The sequence below is a fragment of the Micromys minutus genome (assembly GCF_963924665.1).
Source record: "Micromys minutus genome assembly, chromosome: 19".
In the NCBI taxonomy this organism is placed as follows: Eukaryota; Metazoa; Chordata; class Mammalia; order Rodentia; family Muridae; genus Micromys; species Micromys minutus.
In genome coordinates, this window is record NC_137954.1 from 18037713 (window position 1) to 18051383 (window position 13671).

General features: G+C 46.0%; 1 protein-coding gene across 2 annotated transcripts in view; it reads right to left on the minus strand.

Annotated features, from left to right (window-relative positions):
* Positions 1 to 9695: 9695 nt before the first annotated feature.
* LANCL1 (LanC like glutathione S-transferase 1) overlaps positions 9696 to 13671 on the minus strand; it is a 32540-nt gene continuing 28564 nt past the window's right edge. For both annotated transcript variants that reach the window (XM_080932845.1, XM_080932844.1), the window contains exon 10: positions 9696 to 13197. In XM_080932845.1, the coding sequence (XP_080788971.1) occupies positions 13121 to 13197 (77 nt within the window). In that variant the 3' untranslated portion in view covers positions 9696 to 13120. The remainder of the gene's footprint in view (positions 13198 to 13671) is intronic.

Below are 13671 nucleotides of genomic sequence, written 5' to 3' on the forward strand. Positions count from 1 at the left end.
ATTTAGAGGGTTACAATAACTGTCTTTGCATGGTCCCTGAGGGCTAGCGGAGCTTTCAGAGGCACACCCAGTCCTATAAGCCAGGTATTTGGATGGATCTCTTTCCCCTTTCTCTAGCTCCCCTGGCCTACGACCCTTTTTAACTATAATTAGATCCCAAGTGGAGGAAGGGTTCCAGTAGGCTTCTCCCGTGGTCTCACATCCCCATTTACTACAAAAATAGTCTGAGGCCCCTCTCTTCATTTCCCTGGTGTGTCCCTGTCCGGGGCAGACATAGAAGTCTGCTGCCTGAAGGTTGGCTCGGTAAAACTGTCCTGAACACCCCAATGTGATCCCTATGCCGTGAGGGACACACTGTTCTTCTGGGGGTGGCTTTTCTAAATTGGTATAACTGGAAAGATCCCAGGCCATAGAGCCGGCTGCTAACTTACAGACATCGGGTGCAAGATCAGGCCACCAAGTCCAAGGGGGGTGCACTGCGGTAGTTGACCACACGACGTCGCCCACTTCATTAAGTACTTCCCAGGTTAATTTTTGAAGGGAATGAGGGTTATTACCCAAGGTTGGGGCTACGACGAAGGCACAGCTTAAGAGAATTGTCACCAGCAGCCACTGTACCCAAGCAGCAATCCTGTTGACCTTGACTGCCAAGGGGGTAGTCAACAGCACCAGGTAGTGTCCCTTCCACCGGGGCTCAAGCATGCCAGCGCGATGTCGTCTGACCAGGACTGAGTCTCCGACCTGGAACCTGTAGGGCACCGCGGTGGTTCCTGGAGTGTAGGCTTCTTTTATTTGACTCCAGATCTGTGTTTTAATAACTTCTAAGGCCTTTAAGTGGGCAAATAGAGCAGAGGAGGAGGGGGAGTTAGTGCCAGGATCCAATATCCCGCATGACTCCGTTAAGGGGGGCAGTCCCCCATGTAGGATTTCATAAGGGGTAAGGCCGAAACGCCCCGGCGAGTTTCGGACTCTAAGAAGCGCAAAGGGGAGGAGGGTCACCCAGTCTTTACCGCCGGTCTCAATAGCTAATTTAGTAAGGGTCTCTTTTAGAGTTCTATTCATTTTTTCTACCTATCCTGAGCTCTGGGGTCTGTAAGCACAATGTAATTTCCAATTAGTCCCCAATAAACAAGCTAATATCTAACTTACCTGGGCAACACAGATGGCCCATTGTCTGATCCAATTACCTTAGGGGTGCCAAACCTAGGGAAGATCTCTTCTGGAATCTTCTTAGCTATGACCGCTGCTGCCATTTCTCTCTTTGTGGGGAGGCTTTTACCCACCCAGAAAATGTATCTATAAAGACTAATAGATACTTATATCTATATCTTCTTGGCTCAGTTCTGTAAAATCCACTTCTCAGTAAACCTCAGGTCTATCTTCTCTCCTCCCAGCCTTCTACATACATTTGCTTTCTAACATGGCACACAGTTATCTAGTCAAATCTGGCACAAAAGAATTTGACCTCAAGACAGTCTTTACAAGTTTGTCTACCTCTAGATGAGTCCATTGATGCATTTTCTTCAAGTCCAGTGCTGTACACCAGGTCCTGGATAGAGCAATGAGCTCAACAGGTTATAGGGGTTAAGTACTGTGAGGTGGAGTTCTGCCACCAATTTGTTTACCTCTCAGAGATCTTGAACTGTCCAGCAGTCGTTGGTTCCATGTTTCCGCACCAGTAGGAGAGGCACACCTCAGGATGATGGACACATACGAAGTTGTTGGAGTAACTGAATGATGAGTGTCTTGATCCCGTCTCATGCCTCCTTTGATATGGGGTACTAACGCACCACTAGCCTGTACTTTCAGCTCCATATGGGCAGGGGCTGGTTCTTAGCCTTCCTCATTCCTGAAGTCTCCGCCCAGGCCTGTGGATATGCCTGCAGCCACCAGTCCCTCTGATCTGAGGCAGGCTGTTTAGAGTTGGTACTCGTCCTCCAACTGGATGGTTAGAACCTGCACAGGCTCCCTTTCTGGACCTCTAACCTGTGGTCCATCAGAGTGGAAGTGAATCTGTGCCCCATCTTAGTCAGGAGGTCTCTCCCCAACAGGGTGCAGGGACAGTCTGGCATTACAATGAATAAGTGGGATACCCGGCCCACTCCGAGATCCACAGATCTTCGGGTAGTCCATAAATATTTAAAACTTTGGAGCCACATGTCCGGGGCTTCTGTTGCTGGTGTCCCCTTTTTTTCTTGTTGGGGCAATTTTTGTCTCAGTGGCCTTCTTCTTTATAGTAAGCACATTGACCTTTGCCAAGAGGCTCCCTCCTAGTGCCAGACTTGATTCCTAACTCCCTGGCCCTTCACTACTGTGGCCAAAATCCTACAAATTCCTTTTTTGTCTACTACCCTCCGGTCCTCTCTTTCCTCTGCCTTCTGCTTCTCTCTTTCTCGCTTCTCTTCCTCAGTCTCCTCCTTATGAAACACTTTCTCTGATTCCTTCACCAAATCCTGCAAGGTATAGTTTTGGAACCCTTCTAGCCATTGTAACTTTCTCTTAATATCTGATGCTGACTGCTGTATAAAGGCCATAGCCACCTCTGCCTGCTGACCCTCAGAGGTTGGGTCAAGGTATAACCCCTGTCAAGAAACACAGACGGCGGTTCAACAGGTCCCTGAAGAACCTCTCTTACCTTAGCCAAATTCGTGGGTCGCCTTGCGGCTCCCTTGAGACCTGCCACTAGAGCCCGGCGGTAGACCTTGAGACGCTCCTTACCTTCTGCAGAGTTGTAATCCTAGTCAGGGCGGATCAAGGGAAAAACTGCATCTATAAGATTAGGGAGATTGGTGGGGGTCCCATCTGGTCCTGGAACATTTTTTCTAGCTTCCAGGAGGATCCTCTCCCTCTCTTCCGTAGTAAAGAGGACCTGCAAAAGCTGCTGGTAGTTGTCCCAAGTGGGCTGATGAGAAAACATCAGGGACTCAAGGAGTCCTGTCAGGCCCGGGGGGTCCTCTGAAAAAGAGGGGTGGTTAGTTTTCCAGTTATACATATCGGCTGATGAAAACGGCCAATACTGTAGCGGGACTAGTTCTCCCGGAGCTGGGGCGGGTCCATAAGCCTGTAATGGTAGGGCAATAGCAGAGCCAAGCCCCGCGCCATCTCCCCCTGGGCTTCGAACCTGGGGGCTTCGGGTCCCGGCCGCTGGTCCTGTTTCAGAGGCTGTCTGGGAGTCAGTGGGAGTCGGCGCCTGTGGGGGACTTGCATGAGAAGCCGGTTGAGGGTATGGGGGTGGAGGGTTGTCGAGGAGAAGAAAACCATCATCAATTTCAGGATAGATCTGCGTGGGGGCCGATGGAGCAGGTGCCAGCTTGTTCGAGGCCACGGCCACCGTTGCCGTTTCTGCCCCCGCTGTCCAGGGTCTCACCCAGGATGTCGGGTTTTGGACCAGGTCCTCCCACACGATGATGTATGGAACCTGATTGGGGTGTCCCCCTGAAGCCTGAAAAACAATTCGCTTAACAGCGGAGATAAGAGATAGATTAAAAGTTCCCTCCGAAGGCCATCCTAGGCCAAAACTCGGCCATTCGGAGGAGCAGAAAGTTTGCCACGGTCCTTTCCTGACTTCAACAGAAAGATTATGGGCCCTTGTCTTAACGTCCGTCCAATGGTTCAAAGTCAGTGTTAGTGGGGTTGTCACAGTCTGGCCCATTTCTAGTTCTGACACACACACACAAAACACTCACAGATACTACAAAACAGAGAGACAAATCAGTCGCCGACCTCGAGTCGACCTGAAATCCCGAAAAGAGCCAGATGGCCCACAATTGGCCCTCTGACACAGATCGTCAAGGAGAAAAACTGATCTCCCGACTTTTCCCGTGGGGGTCCACCAGGCGTCCCTGGTCCTCCCCCTGTCCTCCTGGGACGTCTCCCAGGGCGAGCAAACGGTGGACCCTGGACACGTCTATCCCCGTCCACTCCACTCCTCCCTTGGAAGAGCAGACTCGGTTAGAGCGTTTGCGAATACCGAACTGCGATCGCACCAGACCTCTGAACAAATCACAAACACAGAATCACAATCTGGACAATCCACAAACACAGAATCACAATCTGGACAATCCACAAACACAGAGTCACAACAGGACAACAAAGAAAGAAAGGAAAGAAAATCCTTACCTCCAAGTAGGTCTAGGGCCCCTGGGTGGTCGCGCAAATCCCGGACGAGCCCCCAAATGAAAGACCTCCGAAGGGAGACCCTCACTCAAATCTCAGGAGAGGCGCGCACCCAGCGAGGCACCGAGACCAGACTTGCTGCAATCGCATGAGGAAGTTTATTGAAAGTGAAAGAGTGAGATCTCAGACCAGCATGCTGGGGTCGAGACTCATACACCACGCAGGGGTAGAGGAGTTCGACCCCGGCCTGAACTTGTAACAGGCTTATAAAGGCAAAAATCACAAAGGAGGGGGAGGACAGGGGGAATGAGGAAATTCATAAGGGGAAGAATCATACATTTTTTTTATCAGTACACCCCCAGGCACACCTAGGGCGTTGGAACATTCCACAGAGGTCATCCGGACCTTCTGTGGTATTTTGGGAACTCAAATCTCAAGAAAGTGGGATTTCCTGGGAACGGCAGAGGAAATCCCTAGGGCAAGGAATCAGTGTCCTTTGACAACCTTTTACTCTTCAGTTCCAAGGACATCTTTGTGGAAGAAATTGCAAAGATGCAGTGCCTTGCATTTAGGATCCCCCTTCCCATGAACTTACTGGATAGAAATGGAATCTAAAATACAATAATAATAGCTGTAACATATTTAGCTTTTATATTAACTTTTCATTGTTGTTTTTAAAAATAGAGATTCCTGTCATAGTCTTATTTTTATTTCTTTATTTATTTCTTTATCACATCTTTGTTCTGATGAAAACACTCAATCCCAATTCCTGGCTGGCTGGGTCATCTTTGTGGAACCTCACTTAAGAAATTAAATAGGGTCTAAAAAGATTTATCAGTCGGCAAGAGTGCTTTCTATGCAAGCATGAAGACCTGAGTTTAAATCCCCAGCATCTACATAAAAAACCAAGCATAGCTGTTCATGTCTCTGACCTCAGGATTGGGGGATGGAGACAGGCAGATCTTGGGAGCTTGTTAGTCAGCCATCTTAGCCAAGCAGGGTAAGTTTTAGGTTTAGTGAAATGCCCTACCTCATGCAGAGAATGAAGTAGAAAGCAATAGAGGAAAATACACTATGCCTTCCTCTGGCTTCTACATATGTGTGTACATGCACATACAAGTACAGCCACCACAGAACCCACCAAAAAATCAGTAGTTCTATATTTTAGCTAAGATCCCTCTACTTCTTAGAAACTCCATGATAAAGGAAATCATAACCAATTTGCTATCTGTGTTAAATTGGTTTTGCGGATAGCGCAAGAATTGACATTGCAGATATTAAATATTCTTTAACATTTAAAATTTAAAGTTATAGAATTTTAAATAAAACTGAAGTGACCTCTGCATGCAGTTGACTATATTTGAGATCATGTGATTGACTTTATGATTTCTTAAAAGTCTTACAATAGAGTGAAGACAACCAAACCACGAGAAAGAGTAGGGGGCAAATGCAAACCAAGGAAGCAGGGAAGAGGAAAAATTCGTTTCCTTTTAATTTCTTCTCTGACCTACAAATTCAAAAGTGTGTTGATTTCTAGGCATTTTGAGACTTCTAGCTTCCCTTTCTGGCACTGATTTGTGCTTTCATTTCATTGTGGCTCATAAGATCTCACGTTCTCAGGGTGTTTGTTACCCAGCTCGTGGTCTATTCTGGAGCCTGCCGTGTGTATCCGTCGTGGGATTAGGTGGTTCTTTTTCTAGTTCACAGTACAGAACTGTGTTAGATATCTCTTCTTTTTCATCATTGCGAGGTTCCTTCGGTACTGCATCGAATGAGTTTGATTGTTGTCCTACTTTCATCCTCTGTCCTGATGCTCTCTCCATCATTGGAAGTGGGACACTCACACCTATCATTCTACAGCATCTGTTTCTCCCTGCATCCTGCTCCTCTTTTCTTCATAGGTTTGGTCATGCTGAAATTGGATGCATATGTATTCATCATAGCTACATGTTCCTGGGGGGGTATGTGGTCCTTTTGTCATTAAATTACATCTTTTTGTTGACATATTTTGACATAGTCAATGTTGTGTGATATGGTAAACATGGAAACTCCTTAAATTTACCATTTACATACAACGTCCCTTCCTTCTCGTGGTTTGGGAGTGATGTCCATGTGTGCCTTTAAAAGTAAAATGAAGCTCTCACAGACAAGAATACATCATTAGGTCCTTTAAAACAATTCCATCCAGTAATGTCCTTTGTTGCAATGCTAATCCATGCTAAACATCACTGCATAGACTTGGTCTTGCCCTTCTGTTAACTGAGGTCTATTGGCTGCTTTTCTCTCAGTGTCTCATTCATTGCTGCGTTTACTGACGTGGTGGCGATTTCTTGCTCATTTTCTTGTGTGTCTTCAGTAGGAGTGTACGCTTCTCAGTCCTTACCATGATTATCTAAAGCTCCTTAACAACAGGTTAGGCTGGTAACAACCCAATGCCAACTCACACAAATGCCCTGGATTTCCACTTTGCCTACACCTTTATTATCATAAACCACTCCCCTTTCTATTAGTATCAATGCTTTGCATTTTATTTTTTTATGCTGGAGTTAGAGCAATTTCTAGGCCACCTTTACCAAATCACTTGTTTCCATGTTTATTTTTCTGTTTTCTGTGCTTAAATCCTTTCATATTCTGTTGAATGTTCTCTTGTTTCAATGTGAAGATTTTCTTAAGTGAAAACACACTTTTGTTGCTTTCAAAATTTTTGAAAATTTTGACAATTTGTTCATGATGTGTCTTAGTACAGACTGGTTTAGGTTTAGCCTGAACATTAGTTTTCTTTCTCAGATTTGGAACAGTTTAAGCCATTTTTCTTTAACTATGTTTTCTGTTCCCCGTAGTTTTTGGAAGCTCTCATAGTGCATGCATGACTCTCCTGCAAGTGACATATGCATCCTTGTGACTCTCCTGCAAGTGACATCATATACATCCTTATGTGGATGGCTTCAAAAGAATTTTAGTCCAAGTCAGTGATTCTTCTACTTTTATTGAACTCTGTTGGTGATTTTCATCATTTTGTGTTCACTTCCCAGATTCTCCTTTGCTTTCTTTGTATTTCCTGCCTCTCTGCTGGCACCCTCATTTTCCTCTACATGTTATATCATTTTCTTAATCTCCAAAATCGGGCAGCCCCCATCTCATCCCTTTAGGATCGCTCTGCAGATGCACAGGGACACACTCAGGACTGACACATTTGAAGGAGGAGTCACTAGATACTGGGGATACATGCAAGAGGGAGAATGGAATGGGGTCCAAGAAGGGCAAAACAAAGTGCAGGGCCCACGTCTGGTTAGTTACCTGCACAGTTACCAACAGGTATTTCAAAATGACTTGGAAGAGTAAGAAATTATCAATATGTAAGAATGTCTGAAGAGACAGAAATGCCTGCTACTCTGTGATTATAGCATATGTGTGGAATTACAAAAAAAGCGTAGAGATGTTTCTTATATTATAGAGCAAGAAGAAAGAAAGCATCTACTCTTACCCCAGTGGGCTTCCTGCAAGGGAACATGCTCAGCATTAAGCCCAGCTAGAAGTGAGTGGGTCTTGTGGGGAGGAGAGCTATGAAACTGTCATTTAGGAAATTTTAACTTCTCCGTGGCTTTAATTTCGCAATTAGACATGCTTGCCAAGTTCTGTTTCAAGAGTTTGTAATATCTTGGTGTCTGCCTTCTACATTCTAAGTGGGCTTATTTCTGCTTTTTGCTGTTTTTGAAACAATATCTCACACAATGCTGGGTTGGCCTTGGATTTGCTACATACTTGGGGATGACCCTGACCTCTTGATACTCCACCTTCTGGGTACTGGGATCACAGATTGCACCACCAAGTCCAGATGTGCACCAATACGCCCTGATGTATGGCATGCACTTGGGATCTACAATAGCCATCTGTCCTGCTTGCCCTTCTCCCTGAGTGGCTGCTAAGCATCTAGTACGCCAGCTTCCTGCTTGTACCGAGTCACCAGATCAGCAGCTTCTCAGGAAGTCCTCCCGAATCCTGAGTAACACCCACACAGCCTGTTTCTACTGACCCATCTCCCATCTTTTCTCCATCTATCTACTGTATTAAAAAAAAAAATAGCCCACTGAGTCCAATTTGTGTTGCATATGTATGCATGGGTGTGACCTCCACTGGAGCCTGACTAACCAGAGGCCACACTCAAAAGAAAACGGACTTTCCTGCAGCAGGGGGTTGGGGGTGGGGTGGGTTTGGGGGATGGATGGGTGGGGAGGGGCTGGGGGATGGGGGCAGTGTTCTTGCACCAAACCTAGCTTATGAATGATGCTAATACTTGGGATTTCCTAGTTGACCAACTGAGAGAATTTGGAAGAGTAAGTGGCTTTCTGCCCCCGGATTCCCCTCCACCCTACCCATCACCAGTGCTGTGGGAATGTACTAACGGCAGATGCATCTAGGCTGGCAGAGTTGTGTCTTCGCCCCATAAGGGCATCCAATTTTGGCATAAGTATAAAGAAAATACTGAGCACGAGAGGCAGATTTGCATTGGGCTTCAAGTAACAAGGGAGAGAACAGCTGGCGCCAGTGCACATATCGGAAGGCATTTTTTAATTGCTTGGCTAATTACCCGAGTTACCGGGGCCTGGTCTGTGCCCGCAGACCTACCTGGTGTACACACATACATGAGATAAAGACTAAGCACTTCTCATAGCGACCACTTGCACGGGCACGTCTACAGCGCATGACCAATAGTGCCAGCAGTGCAAGAGAGAAGCCAGGAGAATGCCTGTGAAATGTCAATTCCTGGTAAGTCAGCCAGTATTAGCCACAGCCGCCATTAGCACTTACGGAGCCAGGTCCGCCGGAGATTAGGCAATTTTGACAGGATTTTACAAAGTGATTAATCACAAGTTTCCCCTGGCCCTCTATACCCACTAAATGCCACACAAAGGCTTCCCCCAACACTTACTTGTAGAGTGACAGAACATTAGCTGCAGACTAATGTCACTGTGGCTGTAATTTGCATGTTGATAGAAAGTTAACATGATGTAGGGATGTGAAATGAAGCTGGCTGACTAGGAGTGGCCCTGCTAAGATCCATTTCTCTATCCTCATTAGCCACGGTTTGGCTCACTGTGTGTGTGCTTTCCCTCGTTACTAAGGAAATTGTAAAATATGTCCCCAAGGATGCATTACCCAGGCTCCTGGAAAATCGCTTATCAGTTCACAGATCGGATCCGTGAAGCCAGCGTGTTCTCTGACGTTAAGAAAGCCGGTGTTCTGCTTTGGAAGCAGCTTCTGACCAAGGTGTTGGAAAAGAGAGCGTGTGGGTTCAAAAGAGAATGAAACGGCAAATCTTCTGGGGATAGATTTATAGGGTAAGTTTACACAATGCTTGTAAGGATAAGAACAGGAGGTCTTTGGGACACTGAATCCATATTGGATCTTATGGTAGGAAAGAAAAATAATATAAATTGCCATTTTTCTAATGGTCAGAGAATATGGAAGAGACATAGCTTTAAAAAAAAAAAACTACTAACAAAGAAGTTATGGGCAAGTGGAAAGAGCCAAATTACTTAAAGGTTTTTTATTATTATTACAATGACAATTACATAGTTCCATTCTGTTTGAGAGAAGTAAACACAGAACAGGGTCACTCCAGAGTCTGGTTACTGGAGAGTTCTGTCCCCCCATGTCTCACCGCCTGATCTACAGACCTGACACCATGCTTACCATCATTTCATTTAGAGAAGAGAAAAGCAATCATACCTCGCCTTGGTGTTATGAGTCAGTCAGTCAACAGAGGAGAAGGAGGAAGGCCACTTAAGCATATATAGCTTCAGAGATGAAGATGTGCTTCGTGGGAAACTTCTGATGTGCTGGCAAACTATGTCACCAGAGAGTGATCCGGTCTCCTAGGTGATTGGGCAGACTTCCTCCCCCATCTACGCCTCCGTTCTAAGCTCCTTTTAGAACTGTAGGGGAGAATCCCTAGAACTAGGCTGTTGGTTCTGACCACAGAAGAGACTCAGATAAACATGAGAGGGTGATGCGCTGCATGGGTTGAAACCTTGAAGATTCTTCCAAATTCTACCATTATCATATACCAGAGCATTTTCCTTCTGTAAATCTTTATTACAAAGGACAGGGACTAACAATGAAGCAATATTAGGAATGAATCCCAGGGAGTGAGTTTATACAGAAAAAGCCACGATTTACCATTACAGAGAAATTTTTTTCAAGTTCAGACTGAAGCAAAAACAGTATCTGATAACCAGGCCTAATAACATTTTTATTGAGGACCAGTGAGTCCAATCCTTCCCAGCCCTTCCCAGTTTAGTGGCAATGAGCCTTGGGGTGATTCCTCAATGCCCCCCCTCCACTCCTGTTCACCGGATGTAAAGTTTTCCTACAGCTCAGCAGGATGGAGCCCTCTGAGACCTGCTCTGTCGCATTTCAGGGACACCAAAAAGGAAGTGGGATTAAGGTCAAGTAAGCAGGGACTACACCTGAGTTCTCCGAGCCTAAGGAGAACGGAAATAAAAGTTCCTGCTTACATTATTTATTCCATAATCTAGATGCAAACTGACCTGAGGGCACAGGAGTGGAGTGCTGCAATTCTGTTAGAGAAACGGGGAAGGTAAAAATACTTGTAGTTCCTCTTCTACCTAACTCTACCTCCAGGGGGGCTTCTGCCTTGTGTGGGCGGGGCGGGGATAAGGGAGTGGATGACATAGGAGGAGAGACCACAGTGGGATGGGATGAAAGGCTGGTGGGATCTATGGTGACAACCACAGCAATGCTGGCATCTCACGTGGGTAAGGTTTAGGCGGGAAAGCACAGGGGGATAAGCAGACGGCCCGGCAGGCTCGGAGCATCTTACCACCCGGTCTCTGGATAGAGATGAACAATATCACCGAGTTTTCCAGCAGCCACTGGAAGGCTTTGAAACCAGGAAGAAAAACCCCTGAGGGAAAAGTGTAGAAGAACAAAAGCAACAGACCGTAGCCATACCACACGACACCGGAGAAGAAACGGTTCTTGCAGCCTCTACCCAAGGAGAGGTGTTGGTGTGAGCCTCGTATTCTAAAGTCCTCAGAAAACTCTCCTAGCTCTTAAATATAAGTAAACAGCGGTATAAACACCCAGCGTAATGAGTTAAGGGAGCTGAATGACATGTGCTCATGGGTGACAACACACAGAAGGCCGCATTAATCAGGATGCGTGGGGAAGCACTTGAGATCAAGTTTCTTGGCTGACCAGAACACTTCGTCTTTTTATTTAATAAGTATCTATAGTAAAGTGCGGGCAGAACATAACAAGCCATTTAACGCGAACTGCTGCACTTTGCTGTCTGTGAGTCTTATAAACGCTGGCACCACTGCACCACGGCACAGGCTACACACAACTTCTGAGGATGAAGTCTCTGATGCACAGGTCACAGAAGGACCAATTCAACCCTAGGAATTGAGTGCTCGGCTGCACTTTGGATCCTAGTGTAGGCACCCTTTAAAGGGCCAGAAAATTTCACATAATGTGAGCTATGTGGTACCAGATAGGAAATAACAGGGGATTATTCCTCAGAGCAACCAGCATACACTCCACGGGGATTTGATCTCCAATAAAAATAGCACGACCAAAAGAGCCACAGAATAGCACATTAAGTATTCTTGGACCCTGCTGTTTTAAAGCTGGAAAATGTTACCAAGTCAGTTACAAAGAGTCTGGATAGGACTTCATACAGAAGAGAGGAGGGAGGAGCTAAGGAGCCAATAGGCATTTGTTCAGAGTTTGAAGCACTAAGGAGTCTTCATGTACAAATAAACCTGACTCGTGGGCAAACACTCATGTGTTACACGCAGGAAGGCAGTAACACCCCAGGCCAGCTAAGAGCGAGAGTGCTTGTCAAACGCTGTTTTCTTAGAACCTGCGGTTGGAGCAGCTCCCTTTCCACGCTCTTTGTAAGCAGAATTAGATTCTGTACTATTTAGTGATTGATGTTCAAATCAACTGACAGGAAGTGGTGACATGTGGCACTCCCTCGGCCACAGTCAGCAGAAAGTCAAGTCTGAGCCAAACGTCTGAAGATCAGCCAAAGGTCAGGCTGGGCTCCTGTCTCAGCAAATTCACACAAGTCGACTTCCAGATCTCACGTGAATACTGAAGGACAAACGCTTTTAAAAATGAATGTTTCTGAAATACAACACAAACCAAGAAACTGCCTCTGAATTGACTTTCAGATCAGAACGACCGTATCACATGTTGACAGTGTTGCTGGGTAGCTAGTGCCTGTGTGCACTGTGTGCATTAAGTGCTATTTCTAGTTCAGACGGAAACTAGAAATTTAAAAAATGACCTTTAAGCCCAAAGTCTAGCCTGTAATTCTTGCTTCTTCCAGAAGTATGGGCTGTATTTTTTTGTCCCCTTTGAGTAAGCACTTGGGAAAAGCCAGTCACAGACCTATTCTCTGGAGGAGTAATCTTCGGGAGAAGAGACCGAAGGCGATCTACCTGCACTGAATCTGAGTGTGCGCTGTGCGCACCTTCTGCATGGGTGAAATGTGTTCTACCACTCGCTATACACCGGGTCTTTCTCTCCTCTTCATTTTGAAACAGGGTCTCACTAAGTTGCCCAGGTTGGTCTTGAAGCTGTGACCCTCGTGCCTCACTCTGCAGCAAATGGTATAGCATGCTACCATGCATGGCTTACTGAGATCTCAGACAACATTTCAGAGAGTACTAAGGCATGGTTACACTGACATTTCCTGCACATCTGCAAACCATGTAACTGACCACAACATACCCTTCCTGCCATCCATCCTTCCCTCTAGAAAGAAACTAAGATGGCTTCATGTACACTTTTAAATAAAAGTACATCAAAAAGGAAGGCGCTGAACTGCTAAAGACAAATTATGGAAATGAAAACCCAACTACTTCAAAGTACACAGTTTCATTCTGCTTCCTTCAAAAGCAATGGTCGCAGGCACGCAGCCCAGAGGGATACACAGAATCATGCTGTGAGTGGCAGGGGACATGCTTTCTTCTCAGAGTTCAAATGCAGGGAACTTGGCCTTTGCAGGGACTAACAGGTCAGCCAAGAAATATATCGTCCCAGCCATCCCTAAAGGAAGAGAAAGAAGCACAAGTTACTACAGCAAATGTCTTCATTTCATAAGGCGGCTGGTTTCTTTTTCATCATCAGCTTTATTCTACGTCATGGGAAGCATCCTGTAGTTCATACCCCGCATTCAACATCGGAGGCCCCTAGTGGGCTTCTTGGCTTTCTTATTATCTAGGAAGATAGGAGGCAGAGTGGAGGCAAACAGGTTCAAGCTACGCATGCAAGCCACTCACTTCCTGTCACTTGGCCACACGTGAGTTTCTTCACAACCACCTCGAGGCCATTTACCTGCCAGAGGCTCTGTACCTGTGACTCAGCAGTCGGTGGTCAGCCTCCCAGCTCCTGATATAATAGTCTGGTAATGTACTCACTGACTTTTTCTTTTGGCACAGGGTTTCATGCAGTCCAGGCTGGCCTTAAACAAGTACATGGCCTAGGATGACCTTGAATTACTGATCCTCCTGCCTCTACTGT